The sequence below is a fragment of the Musca autumnalis genome, unplaced genomic scaffold, assembly GCF_047663935.1.
Source record: "Musca autumnalis isolate F117 unplaced genomic scaffold, ASM4766393v1 scaffold_2, whole genome shotgun sequence".
Taxonomy (NCBI): Eukaryota; Metazoa; Arthropoda; class Insecta; order Diptera; family Muscidae; genus Musca; species Musca autumnalis.
The window spans coordinates 93,279,862-93,294,417 of record NW_027411755.1 but is presented as its reverse complement, the minus strand read 5'-3'; the positions used below and the strand labels follow the sequence as shown (position 1 = coordinate 93,294,417).

Below are 14,556 nucleotides of genomic sequence, written 5' to 3'. Positions count from 1 at the left end.
TAAATATTAATATTTATTTGTTTATAAATTATTTATTTATACATTTTGTGTTAACGTTACGATTACAGAAATGGAGAATATGCCAAAGCGGGACAAATCCATAAAAATATTCTTAGAATAATGATATTTTCGGTTATAGCTACTCTTACAATAAAAAACAAATTTTCGCAAAAAATAATTTGGAAAATTTGGCAAATTTCAATTTTGGTAAAAACATAATATCCATGTGTGGTGGGATTTCTGTACACATCTCCTAGTGTTTATAGTAAAACTGGAACATCTGCTCGATATTTATGGGAAGATACAATATTTACTCTCTCCCTCTCTCACACACACCAAAACGAAAACCAAATTTCTAAACATTCCGCTCCTTGTCTAAGATCAGGGTTGAACACAAGTAGCAGGCAAATTTTATTTTCATGACGATGAACTGCTGCAACGCAAGGATAAAAAATCGTGAGCGTATTTATGTGTAGGTCAATCAGTGTCGAACTGTCGGTGGGGTGACATTATCAAAGAAGTGGAAGAAGTTTTCATTCAAAAAATTATTAAAGTTTTTTTCTTTTCTCTGCCTGTGATATTTTTCCAAATTAAAGACATCCAAGATGTTTGAAAAATTCATGTTTGATTTAAAATTTAAATTATTGCCAAATTTAAATCGTCGTTTATTGTACAAATATAAATCGTGTTCCCAAAATGAGGGCGATTGTGTTGATGGAATGTTTCCGCGGGTGTACAGCCAAAGTAAAATGACAAACATTGAGCTGACACTGTTCACAAAGGATGCATCCTTTTGCGATGCTGAATTTCTTTATAATATTGTAGACAAATTTTTAAGAGTCACAGACCCAAATGTTGAGGATTCCAAGAGATATAGTGTAAGAGATTGAATGAAGGCAAATGACTAAATGTTCATTATGTAAATATAAACCAAATAATAGAAAAATTAAACGATTTTCCTTTCCTTTCCTTTAGAGACGAAATGATCGAGAAGAAATACGACGTCGTTTGGCCATGGGTGCTGAAGAAAACTGCAATGAACAACAGGAAAGATCACCATGGAAATCTGGCACACAATCGCGTTTACAAAGCGGTAAGAATACGGCAATAACAATGCGGGTGGTCACATATTCAGTCATCATTCTCTTGTAGATTTTTCTCGCATTACAGGCATGTCATCAGACACCGAAAGTCATAGTTCCGATTCAGAAACATGTCCCAAACTATCGAAATCTAAAACACAATATAGCATTCACAATTTTGGTGGCACAGCGGTAGCATCCGTTACCAACCCGGTTACAGATAATACTCAATTACATCCATATCACGGTCGACCCCTATCTATCAGTTGTTCGAATAACTCTATCAACAATAATACCGGAAGTAAACAAACAGAAAAGGAACAGCATATGTCAGCCATATACAGCAGCGAGGATTTGGAGTGTGATTTCTTTACCAAACAGGCCAAATTACAAATTGAAGCGAGAATGGCTTTGGCACAGGCCAAAGAAATGGCTCATATGCAAATGGAGGTAAGTTGCAATTGGAATGGGGATTGTTTTGCGAAAAATGCAAAGGTATACCTAGAAGAAAGCTGGAAGTATTTGTGAATATATATGAAAACCATTTTCCATTCCTAACAAGTTACGAGATATCAAATTTTATGAATGGTTATAATATATACATTAGGGTGAACAAAAAAAAGAAAAAAAATTGAAAAGCCTACCCCCTAATTTTTTTTCCATTTGATCCAAAAAGGTTATATATGAAATTTTATGACGATCGGTTAACGTTAATCCGTGCCATCTGAGCGATTTTTGTTTCCATAGTAATTTGTATGGGACCAAATATGAATTTTCACGGAAATGCCCTAAATTCCGCAATTATTGTTCAAATATAATGTTAACAGAACGTCATAAAGTTTCATATATAAGGTTTTTTGATCAAATGGAAAAATAGGGGTTTTTAGTTTTTTTCTTTTTTGGGTCACCCTAATATACATACATTATCAAATAAAAGCAGACTATTAAGCGTTGATTAAACCATTTATTTAGAATATTAATTTTCCTTTGGCTTTGGCTTATGTTATTTGAATAGTGATCTGTCATAACTCCCAAAGGTAATAAGGCCCAAAAATAAATTTTGAGGTTATGTCCGTTCTGACCGCTTAGTTTTTATAACCTCTACCATAAGATGAAGTAAAACTATACTTGTCATTGTTACACATTGAAATATTAAAGAATATAAACTCTTGTTCGTTGAAATCAAGATACAGGTCGCAATTTTTAAGATCGATCTTTATAATTTTGTATAGAAGTTTCTATTACTCCTAAGATTTTGGGTATTGAAAATTGGCTATTTGTCGGTATTTTGTTAGTATAAATCTGCGTAATATAACCCCCATAGAACAGTACCTCCCGATTTTCAATATTTTGAAGGTTGTGGCCTCAATATCCCACCGAAATAACTGAAATTTGTAATTTAGTGTTCTATGGGTGTATAAAATATACAGTATTGGTCCACGTCTACATATAGCCCCCATAGAAGCGTACCTTACGATTTTCGGTATTTTGAAGGTTGTGTCCTCAATATCCCACCGAAACTACTGAAATTTGGTATTTATTCTTTGTTCTGGGTATAATATATAACTTGAGAATATTAAAAACGTTTTTACCTGACTATATAGGTACTACAGCTGTATAAAAGTCGGGGATATCATACCCCTTTGTGTTAAAATTGATTACAATTTCCTACTTTATTTGTCGTAGAAGAATGCCTCTTCCAGACCAATTTTCGAGCATTGATACATGTGGTCAACTGTGGTGGAGTGCTGAGCATGATACTGCTTACACTTATACTGCCAGGAGAGTTAAATAATGAAACTTGAGCCAAAATACCAAATATTTTCAATGACCTTTGTAGTTTATCGATCCTAATATTATTGCTAACACTTGGTATTTGTTCTCAGACAATTTGAGAAGCTCAGAAGGGGTCTTACGAAATCAAAAAGTTATTTAAGCCATGGTATTAAAACGTTTTTGTTGAAATATTTCTTGATTTTATATGAAAGTTCTTGGTAACTTTCCAGGTTGAGATTTGAACCCACGTACCTAATAAAGTGGTTCAAACTTTTTGTAGGATTTACCGGAATATTCCATTTTACTAAACTAAAGCAAAACAAGTGGGAAAAGCATTAAGTTCGGTCGGGCAGAACTTTTTATACCCTCCACCACAAAATTCAGCCATTTCGGTGGATTAATGTGGCCACAACCTTCAAAATACCGCAAATCGGAATTTACCGTTCTATGGGGGCTATATGATGGCGGGACGTTTTCTGGGGGGACGTTTTATACCCCCAACGAAGACTAAATACCAAATTTCAGCCATCTCGGTGTGATAATGAGACCAAAACCTTCAAAATACCGAAAATCGGGAGATATCGTCCTATGGAGGCTATATCAAAACGTGGACCTATATAAACATTTTATGGTAGAAATATTTCTTAGCCTCTGGAAACACAAAATATAAAGTTGCAACCGATTCTGTTGTCAAATGGGACTAATACATTCAAAATATATTAAAATGACGCGTACTTTATATGGGGCGTTATATGGGGGCTATACCAAAACGTGGACATAGAAACCAACTTTGGTATGAATGTTTTTTGGCCTCTGGAAACACAAAATACAAAATTACAACCAATTCGGTGGTAAAATGGGTCAAATATCTTAAAAATTCCTTAAAACGACGACGCGTCACGCGTCATATTGTATGAGGGCTATACGAAAGCGTGGACCTACATAGCCCGCTTTCAATACCAAAAGTCCTACGTACAAATAATAGATTTTCCCAAAATTTCATCCACCTACGTCAATCCTTTCGGACGCTAGAGTGATTTCCACAGACGGACAGACGGACGGACATGGCTATATCGATGTAAAATTGCACGCTGATCAAGAATATATATAGTTTGTGGGGTCTACAATGATTATTTCGAGTAGTTACAAACGTAGTGACAAACTTAATATAACCCCATCCTATGGTGGAGGGTATAAAAACTGGGCAAATTTTGCATACGTAGTATCTTTTTTCAATTTTATTTGATTCAAACCTAATCCGATGAGGCAAAAAATTTAGCAATTTTTTTGGTACATTTTTATTGTAACAGGGAAATTCTTCGAAAATATGGCAACACCGTTATGGGTTTTCTTGTGAATGTTGGCATAGTATAGGACTCTTAAAAACTATACGGACCTGTAATCCAAACGCAGCTGAAGAGACCTTAACATATAAAAAGAAAAATTTTCAAACCTATTCAGGTGAGCGGGAGCTATGTCCGTTAAATGTTATTTCATGTCGCATAATTGGACCTATCATAAAGACATCTTAATCTAGTGCCAGATTTATTTATTTATTTATTTTTTTTTTTGAAAAATATTATGTGGTTTTGTGCCAAATGGCCGTCCAAGAAACCCTTTTTTGTAAAAGCGTTTTGCGGTGCCAACTTTAGCTCAAAAACTAATAAACTAATCGTCATATATTTTTGTGGGCTTATTTAGAACATAAAGAACTAGTCCATCACCGATCGATTATTCTAAAAAATATTAGATTTTAATGAAATGGTAGAGCACAATAGTCAAAATTCCAATTTTTGGCTTGGAAAACTGATGCAAACAACATTTAAAAGTAAAATATGTAGGTCGATGAAGGACTAGGTTTTGATAACCCCACAAAATTGTATTGCAATCGGTTCATTAGTTTTCGAGCTAGGGTTGGCACCGATTTCAAAATGTCATTTCGAGAAAAAAAAGTTTTTAGTTTCTTTGTAGCATACAAAACACAAAAAAAAAACCTTCCAAAGCTCATATCTTAGGCAATATTGTTCTGGTCGTCTTGAGCCATTAACATAAGCTAATATTTTTTTCGTTTTTCTGATATTTACAAGTGGGAGTCACCCCATAAAGCCAATTTAAAAAAATGTTACTAACGCAAGGCATTGGGCCCTATTTTATTTCTTTATGACCATGGTCTGAACGGTCATAACGCCCAAAATTATTTTTCGGCGTCGTAATAGTTGGACTTTATGTCGCCTTATTTATGTCAATTTCGACCAGAAATTGAAAAAAGTTGAAAAAATAATTTTGGTATTGGTGGGGTGTTAACATTCTTTGTGCTGTAAACGGTATAATCTATGAATATATATGTATGAATCCTTTAATTTTAATAATAAACAATATTATTTTTATTTTACAGATCGAACGTCAAAATCAATCCGTATCACCCATTACGGCTATCATTCGAGGTTCCTTGGAGAAAGTCGGTGTACGAATGTCAGCGGATAAACGTCGTGTGTCACGGCAAATGTTAACCGAAATGAATATTGCCCAACTACAGATATTGGTCAATAGTCTGCACACACATATTGAAGAACTCAATGAAACGCTTGTAAATTATCTCATGGAACGTGATGACTTACACGACAGTCAGGATGCAATGCTAGTCGACATTGAAGAACTCACACGCTATATGTAAGTTTATCTAAACTTCGTCAAAAAAGAAACAAAAGTCTTATTTTTAATGTTTGCACTACTTTTTCTTTTAGCGGAGCAAAAGAACATATCGCCCAACAAGAACGGATATCAGCACTAAATAAATGTTCAAAATAAAATTGTAGTTTTTTTAGTGACGTAGCAAAAACTAAATCGGTCACAAGGACGATGATGAGGATGACGGTGATGGCGATAAAGTTAAAAATACGAAAAATTAATTATATTTGAAGAAAAACTCTTAGATAAAGGCAATGTTTATTAAGTTTATTAATTTAATTATAATCATAACCTAATTATTAATTGCATAACTCTTACATAAACAAATTATAAACATACCTACGTACATACATTATACACTGCATACTTACGTACATATATGATATATACAAAAAACATACATAATACAAAAAAACACTTACATATATGAACATATTTATGATCATTTAAAATTATAAAAAAAAACTCTAAACGTCAACCACAAACAAAAATAATGAAAAAGAAGACAAAATTATTATTATTAGAGTGTTCTGCGATGCATCTCTCTTTAAATAAAATTTAAATGAGTTACATTCAAAATTAAAACAAAACTAAATATTTGTTTTATTTATAAACTAGCAGCAATTAAAAGAAAAATGTATAGCATGGTAGAATAAAGTGAAGGTGGGCCACAGCTAACAGCTGATTACAATTTTTTTCTTTTTATGGCCTAATCTGTCAAAAGCAGGGTTGACATTTTGTACTGTTTTTGACATTATGCAATCATAGAGGTAGATGTATCGCTGAATTGTTCCAACAAAAAACTTCTGCTGTAACACTATATCTTAAAATTGAAAACAAGGACAAAAATGTGGCAAAATAAAATATTGATGTTAATTTAAATTTGTTCCAAAACTACAGGAATGTAAAAATTACAATTTTTGTAAAAATTCTGCTGACATTTATCTGCAAATCGGATGCCAGCAATCACGATGTCAGATTAGCCAAACTTGTCAATTAGAAAATAAGTGAATGACATTTTTTCACTGTCATAAGTTTGGGAAGAACTTTTGCTATTTTTGGAACACTTTTCCAACAAGAATATTCTGGAGCCTAGCTAAAGAAATGTTTTTACGCTATATGGCACTTTTGGAATATAAAAAGTGAAGCTCTAAGTTCCATATGTTTTTTGTAATACGGGATAGCTATGCAGCTACATCTACCATTATTATTGTACCATGCCATTTGACGTTTTAAGCCATGGCTGCAGGGTGGCATTTCTCAGTGATTTTCATACCTGGCCTACCTCTACTTCATTGTACCATGATGTATAGTATAGAAAATTGAATGGAACTTGAGACTTTCGACCAAATATGATCTTTACAACAGTGCCCACTAAAAAAGATAATCAAAACTCATTTATCAGCACTTTTAGAATGAAAATTGCTTGAAAATAATATAAATTTTTAAAGACTAGCGTGATTAGTTACTCGGAAATTGTTTTTTTTTTAGGACAGCTATAGAAACTGCTGATATTGGAGAAAATAATATTTCTATGTCAAAAATAGGGCCTGAATATGTACAGAAATAGTATTGAAGATATTACGATTGAAGACCATATTAATATCGATTGCGACACTTTAACTATGAATTGTCCATTTCTGGAGTCTCGAAACAATGTTCCCGATCATATATTTTGCTCATTGTGAGTGGCAAAATCAAGAACAAATGAAAATCACTTCAAATTTCACTCCTAAATTAAAATTCAATTTATGTTTATTCATATAAAAACGTTTTTCTCTATAACGAATTTTCTCTATAACGTAGTAATTCATCGGTCCTCAAGTGCTACTTTATAGAGAAGTTCGAATGTATATTTTAATTTAGGATCTTATGACTACCACTGATTAGACTGTGCAACAGCCAATCTGGTAGTGGGAAATTCCAAGTTGGGGTGATAGTATTCAGTTATTAGATCCAAACCCCAAAAGAGTTTTGAGTTCTCAGGTCAATTTTTTAGAGCCCCATATATATTGTCACCATAAATGTCCGAAAACGTAACCGACACGAAAATCGATGAAATTTGACGTAATCTGATACATAAAGCTAAAATAAATGCTCTGGCAAAATTTCAATCTTTTACGTTCAAAAACAACGACCTTTTTCAAGAAATGGCATTTCGGAAAATGGGATAATATTGCAGATTTTGTTGTAATGGAGAATCTCAAAACTAAGCACTTCAGCGGTTTTGGTTTCACTACTTACTCTCCTTCGTATATGATCGATAATATTCCATATACTCGCCTTCATAAAACAGTTTTTAATTTTATAACGTTTTTTGCTTCTCCTGTAAAGTTTTCGTTTTGTGGATTACGTCTTCGGGCATTTATGCTGACGATATGTAACCTTAAACCAAAGCGATGGGTTCCCAATATTAAGTGCTATACTTCGCAAGGTTAAAGATAAACCTTTAAAAATTGATAGAGACATTTGGTTACATATAGAATCATTGGTACAAAAAATGGGTCATGTCGGTATAGCCCCCATATAAGGGTATACCCCGATTTTCAGTATTTTTTACGTTTTATCCATATTTTCTAGCCAATTTCGCCAAATGCTTTGTAAATAGAAACCATCTATGCAAAAAAATATCAATATAGGTCCACACTGACAGTAAACGTTTAGAAGAAAACTTCAACTAAAAAAAAAAAATAAGGAAAATATTTTTCGTTTGAAATTTTCATAGAACAAGAATCCAGGTCCTGCTCTCGAATTACTTTGATTTTTGTTTAAGCAACTTGCATTCGCAGCCTCCATTACGGCGGTAAAAGTTTTTTTCAGGGGCAGGTCCATACTTCTTGAGAAAACAGTGTAAAAAACCTATGGCACCATATATAGTGTCTGGAGAGCACGATAGCTCTCGAACTGACCAACCGATTTGGTCCAAAAATTGGCCTTCGTCATATTTTATGCAAACTTAGTTTCAGTTCGAAGATAGGCCATACCGGTCCACAATTTCCGGTACTTCCCCCCAATATTTAAAAAAAATCACTAAAATGGGATGCACGATATCTCTTGAACGGGGCAACCAAGATATGACTCGCAAAATAATATCCATTTCCTTAATGGACTCTGTCGGTCCATTCCTTCAAGTACCTCCTCCGCAACACTTTTGAACTTTAATCCTAATCCATATTTTTGTCGGCAAGTTTAAATGTCCAGAAAGGGTCATAATATTTTGAAAATACCCTAAATACATTCGATCTGTCCGTAAATGAAAGTTTCAATTCACATACACGCAGAGAAAAAAATATGTTTGATCCAACAATATTCCAAGAGCAAAATATGTATTGTTAACATATTGTTGGATTCCTTATGTAGTATTGTGAATCCAACAATCGTTTTTGTTAAATCCAAAAATAGTTTGTGTCAACTGAACAATATTTCTCTCTTTTCTTCGAAAATTTTTTTCTCTTCTCTCGCTATTCGATGCCGTGTTGAAAAAACAATTTTGGTGAGTTGTGGTGTTTGTATGACATGCTGCCTTTATCTTTGTTTTTGTGTGTATGTATACCAACAATGAGACTCTTGTTTTTGTTTGTTTCTGTTTTGTTTCATTCTTCTTCTTTATTTTATTCTTCTTTCCTTTTCATGTTTGTTATGGTGTTTAATTATTCCTTATGTTGTGGTGGCTGCTTGTGGCTTTTTGTTTGTCTTTGTTGTCAGCTAAAGTAGCAAACCATGTATTGCGTTCATCAATGCTCGTAATATTATACGCGCTATTTATATCAAAGTTGTGTGGAAAGTGTATATGAGAAGTATATACACTCAAATCAAAAAATGTAGTATCTGGTTTTCAGGGCTGACAATATGTTTTGTAAAAAATTTAGATTATGATTGTTCCTACAATCGGTATTGTTAACGATTTTTACAATATTGCGGAAATTCGAAAGTTGTTTTTGTTTTCTATGTTCGGAACAAAAGATGGTATTTTTGGATTTGGATTGCAATGTTTGTACAAAACAAACACATTTTTGGAACCAAAATAGATATTTTTGTTCCAACAAAACCGAACCAACGAACCTCAGCGTATAGGCTGAGGGTATATCTCTGTCGGCAAAGCCGACTGATACTTTTTTACTTGTTTCTACATCAAATTCCATCACAAATTCCAAATTTCATTGAAATTGGACATTAGGGCGGTCCAAAAATGACAAAATTGTCTTTTTTTTTGAAACGCCTACCCCCTAAATTTTTTTCATTTGATACAAAAACCTTATATATATATATATATATATATATATATATATATGGCGATTGGTTAACCCCCAGCAAAATAAATTGGAAGTAGTGCAATGTGGACTAGTTCTGTCACGGCATGTTTTGATGCAGTTCAACTGGAGTCGTGAAAAAGGCACTCCAGTCCTCACATTTTAACCGCATTTGGATGCAATCCAAAGAATCACATCCACTTGTCACATTTTAACAACATCCGGATGCAGTTCAACGGAGTCGTGAAAAAGGCACTCCGTTCGCTACATTTTATTAGCAGTTGTTAGAGATCCCTATATGTACATAAATCAGATTGTACATCTCTACAGGCAGCGGCTTTCATTTTCCAAAAAGAGATAAGATTAGCCAGTGGATATGATTACTTCGGGTAATCGACCAACTACTTGACAACTGCTGCAGCAGACAAATCCAAAAAAAAAGAGATAAGCGTGTTAACATGTCCAAACATACAAACTAAATAATATTTAATATTTAAATAATATTTAATTTGTGAACATTTTTCCGGCAACTCACCAGAAGAAAATTTCCGAATGGAGTGCTGTTGGAGTACGTGGCGAAATCTTAACTGGTGATGGGAAGACAACCCATTTAGCAAATGAAGCAAAAACAGTTCAGCTTGGAACAAATGCAAGCGGAGGAAACACGCATGTTTGCGATTGAATTCAATGGAGAATTTTCATAATTTGTGTTAATGTAATAAAGTTGTTAATATTTTTGTTTTGCACAAATAATAAATGCATTTTATTTATTCTGGTATATTTTGTAATGGCTTGCACAATTTCCGCAGAATGCCTGTACCAAACACGTGCTTTGGACTGCCTCCTATTCTACCCCAAAGAGTTAGTTAAAATGCAATGCCAAAGGGTCAGTTAAAATGCAGTGCCAAAGGGTTAGTTAAAATGCAGTGCTTTGGAGTGCATCTTTCAGTAGTCACGCTCTTGTAAAAATCATCAGTGAAAATGCATAATTTGATGCACATCCAGATCACTTGTACATATCATTTAACTGCATCTTTGGAGGCAAACATTTTGCTGGGCCGTTAACCCGTGCAACCAGAGGGATCATTGTTTCCATAGCAATTTGTATGGGACCAAAGTTAAATTTTCACGAAAAGGCTCTAAAGGCGTCCAATCGATGAAAAAACTTTACCAGTTCATTATTGTGCCTAAAAAGCGATGTCTACAAAAATTTATGATGACAAGTTAATACCTTGTATAGGGGCGAAAGGGGAATTTTTAGGAAATCGCTCTCAGACCACAATTATTTTCCAATCGATGAAAAAACTTTACCAGTTCATTGTTGTGTCTGAAAAACGAATTCTAGAAAAATTTGTGAAAATCGGGGCAGATTTTGATTTTGCTGCAATATGCATACATGGCCAATTACAGGTAATCTGGGCCCCATAATATAGCTAATATTAAAATCTGGCCCGATTTTCTCACATTTTTGTAAGATTCGTTTTTTGGTTCGTTTTGGCTTTGATAGTCCGCTATTTTTTTTTAAGTGGATATTTTTCCCTCGTTTAAAGACGAGATTATTAAGTAGTTTATAAGACCATTAAAAAAATATGATGATCGATCCATTTCGTTCGGCTATACGGCTGGGGAGTTACCCCTTAGGGTTTGTTTGTGGGAAACGATACGAAGTACTTTCAGTGGGTTCGAATCGTTGGCTTTCCTTTTTCACTTGCATTATTGATCATTAAGCTCGATTCCAACGAGAAATTAATTAAAAAAGTCTAAAGATTATCTTCGCCTAAAAAAATGCAAAATTCTCAAATAAATAAAATCAGTTGAGCCAGGCTGGGGTTTGAACCCACGTCCTTGAAAAACACAGGAAAAATGTGTTGTCACGGCGTGTTAGCGTTCAGAGCCAAACTCATTACATTCAAAGGCAGTGTTAAGCGTTTGTCAGGAAAGCACAGCAAAATGGGCAAATCCCCATTGTTGTTGTAAAAAACAAAATGCATTTGAAAAAAGAAAAGTTTGAGGACAGCGAAGCTGCTCCACATCCGATATGTATGAATTAATACTAAAAACAAGTGAGCAAAGGCTATAGTTGTGACGGGGCCGACCATGTGATACCCTACACCACTACCCCTGTGCATAAGCTTTTCACTAGTTAACATTTCTTTTAGGGAATATAATCCGACTACCACCAAACATAATATGCCTCTTTCTCTCTGGGACCCCCATAAGCAACCAAAATTTCGTGGCCATCCGATCAAAATTGCGATCTGTAGCGCATTACCGACTATTTTGGTATCTCGCTTGTTTGACCACCTTCGCCAACCTACTTTACACCAATGTAACGGTAATATTTTCTTCTTCCATTGACAGATGCCGTTGGAATACCTCTACTAGAAGCCGATATATTCACAAAGAATAAAACTTTGAATTTGTCTCCACATGAGTTTTTCCCTATTCCGACACCTAAATATTATCCGACTATCACCAAAATCAAAAGGCTCCTTCCTCTGTGGGGCCCCATCAACCTCCAAAATTTCGTGACTATCCGTGATTACAAAAAATGTAAAATTTGGATATGTTACTGACTTTTGCGATATCTCGGTTGTTTGCCCACTTACGCCAACATACTTTGCATCAATATAAAGGAGATCTTTTCTTCTTCCATTTTCCTTTTGGAGTACTTCTACCAGAAGCGGAGATATTCGCATAAGACAAAAACGTTGACTTTTCTTCACATAAACTTTTTGCTTATTCCTACTCCTGAATATTATCCGACCATCACCAAACTTAATAAGCTTCTTCATTTGTGGGACCCGCATAAACTCCCAAAATATTCGTAACGATCCGATCAAAATTGCGACCTGTAGCGTGATTACAAAAAAATCGGAAAATAGGATGCATTACCGACTATTGCGATATCTCTGTTGTTTGACCACCTACGACAGCCTACCTTACATCGTTGTAAAGGTGATCTTTTCTACTTTCCTCTTAAAGAAACAGAGATATTGGTTTTTAAATAAGACGTTGACCTTTTCTCCAAATAAGTTTTTGCCCATTCCGATCCCTGCATATTATCCGACCATCATTAAAATCAATAGGCTTCTTCCTCAATGGAACCCCATTAACCCATAAAATTTCGTGACGATCCGATCAAAAATGCGACCTGTAGCGCGATTTCGAAAAAAATTTAAAAATGGGATGTTTTACCGACTAATGCTATATCTCCGTTATTTCTCCTGCTTTGCATCATTGTAAAGGTGGGATATTCTACTTTGGAAACTCTCCAACCAAAGCTGTGATATTCGTCATTATAATTAAAATCACAGAAATGAAAAGATGGGTTGTATTAGCGACTATTGCGATATCTTCGTTGTTTGACCATCTACGACAACCTACTATTATACATCGTTGTAAAGGTTTTGCTTTTGATGTACTCCTTATAGATGCGGAGATATTCGATTTGAAATAAAACGTTGACTTTTTCTCCAAATAAGTTTTTTGTCCATTTCGACCCCTGTATATTATCTGACCATCACCAAAATCAATAGGTTCTTCCCCTCCGGGACCCTCATCAACACCCAAAATTTGGTGACGATCCGATCAAAATTGCGACCTGTAGCGTGATTACAAAGTTTAGATGGACAAACGGACGAACGGACACACATAGCCAGATCGACTCAGCTCGTCGAGACTTTCATTTTGGTATATATAAGTATGGGTCTACGACCCTTATTTCTATGCGTTACAAACACATAGCACGATGGGGCCGATGATATGTTTTTGAGGCAAAAAATCACAGGGGCAAGCTAGATCTTCAAAATTTCGTGCAGATGTTTATAATCGGCCTAGAAGCTAATCTGCCAAATTTGATTGATATCGGTTCATATATACATATAGCTCTCATATATAAGTTCGCCCGATTTCGAGTAATTGATGGACCAAACACGAAAATTCTGTCCAATTATGATGATATTTGGAATATGAGGCGGAATACGGACTGAAAATAAATTTTCCAAGTTATTTTGAAATCGGTTCAGATTTGGATATAGCTCCCTTATATATTTTCGCCCGATATGAGGTATTTCGTGCAACAAACACGCAATTTCTGTCCAATTTCGAAGAAATTTGAAACGTGTGACAGGATTTGGTCTAGAAATATGTTTGCCAAATTATATTGAAATCGGTTCAGATTTGGATATAGCTCCCATATATATCTTCACCCGATTTTAGATATTTCGTGCAGCAATCACGCTATATATGTCCAATTGTGATGAAATTTAAAGTGTGTGACGGAATTTGGTCTAGAAAACATTATTGAGACATCATATTGAAATTGGTTCAGATTTGGATATATCGTTCATAAATTTTCTCTGTCGAAGTTAATTGTTTTCTCAATTTAGTTGGTTGATACCGAACTTCCTTGAGAACATAGTTTAAATATTTTTCTTTTGACAAATTGGCCGAAACAGAGGCGGCATGAATCAAGGGTTTGGTATTGTTGCCGTGTTCATAGCAGACTTCCGAAGCAAGTTTTCTTCCTTCACTATAATCCACATTAGGGCGCCGTCTCTTCCTTTTATCATTACCTTGTTCTAGCGTAAATACTGTGTCGCTAGCTAACCATAAGCTTTCAAATTGTAATACACGACTTTTTGACCTCCAATTTTTTATCCATTTTTGGTTAAGGCGTGCACAAATATTATAAATTTGCTTTTTAACTTCCGTCATGAAGTTGTCTTTGACACCTCGATTAAATTTTGCAGAAATCC

General features: G+C 34.6%; 1 protein-coding gene across 7 annotated transcripts in view; it reads left to right on the top strand.

Moving 5' to 3' along the window:
* Positions 1 to 6,136, top strand: part of Schip1 (Schwannomin interacting protein 1) — a 46,508-nt gene extending 40,372 nt beyond the window's left edge. For all 7 annotated transcript variants that reach the window (XM_073968299.1, XM_073968301.1, XM_073968305.1 and 4 more), the window contains exons 7-10: positions 976 to 1,093; positions 1,153 to 1,532; positions 5,254 to 5,528; positions 5,603 to 6,136. In XM_073968299.1, coding sequence (XP_073824400.1) covers positions 976 to 1,093; positions 1,153 to 1,532; positions 5,254 to 5,528; positions 5,603 to 5,666 — 837 coding nt within the window. In that variant the 3' untranslated portion in view covers positions 5,667 to 6,136. The remainder of the gene's footprint in view (positions 1 to 975; positions 1,094 to 1,152; positions 1,533 to 5,253; positions 5,529 to 5,602) is intronic.
* The last annotated feature ends 8,420 nt before the right edge of the window (positions 6,137 to 14,556 follow it).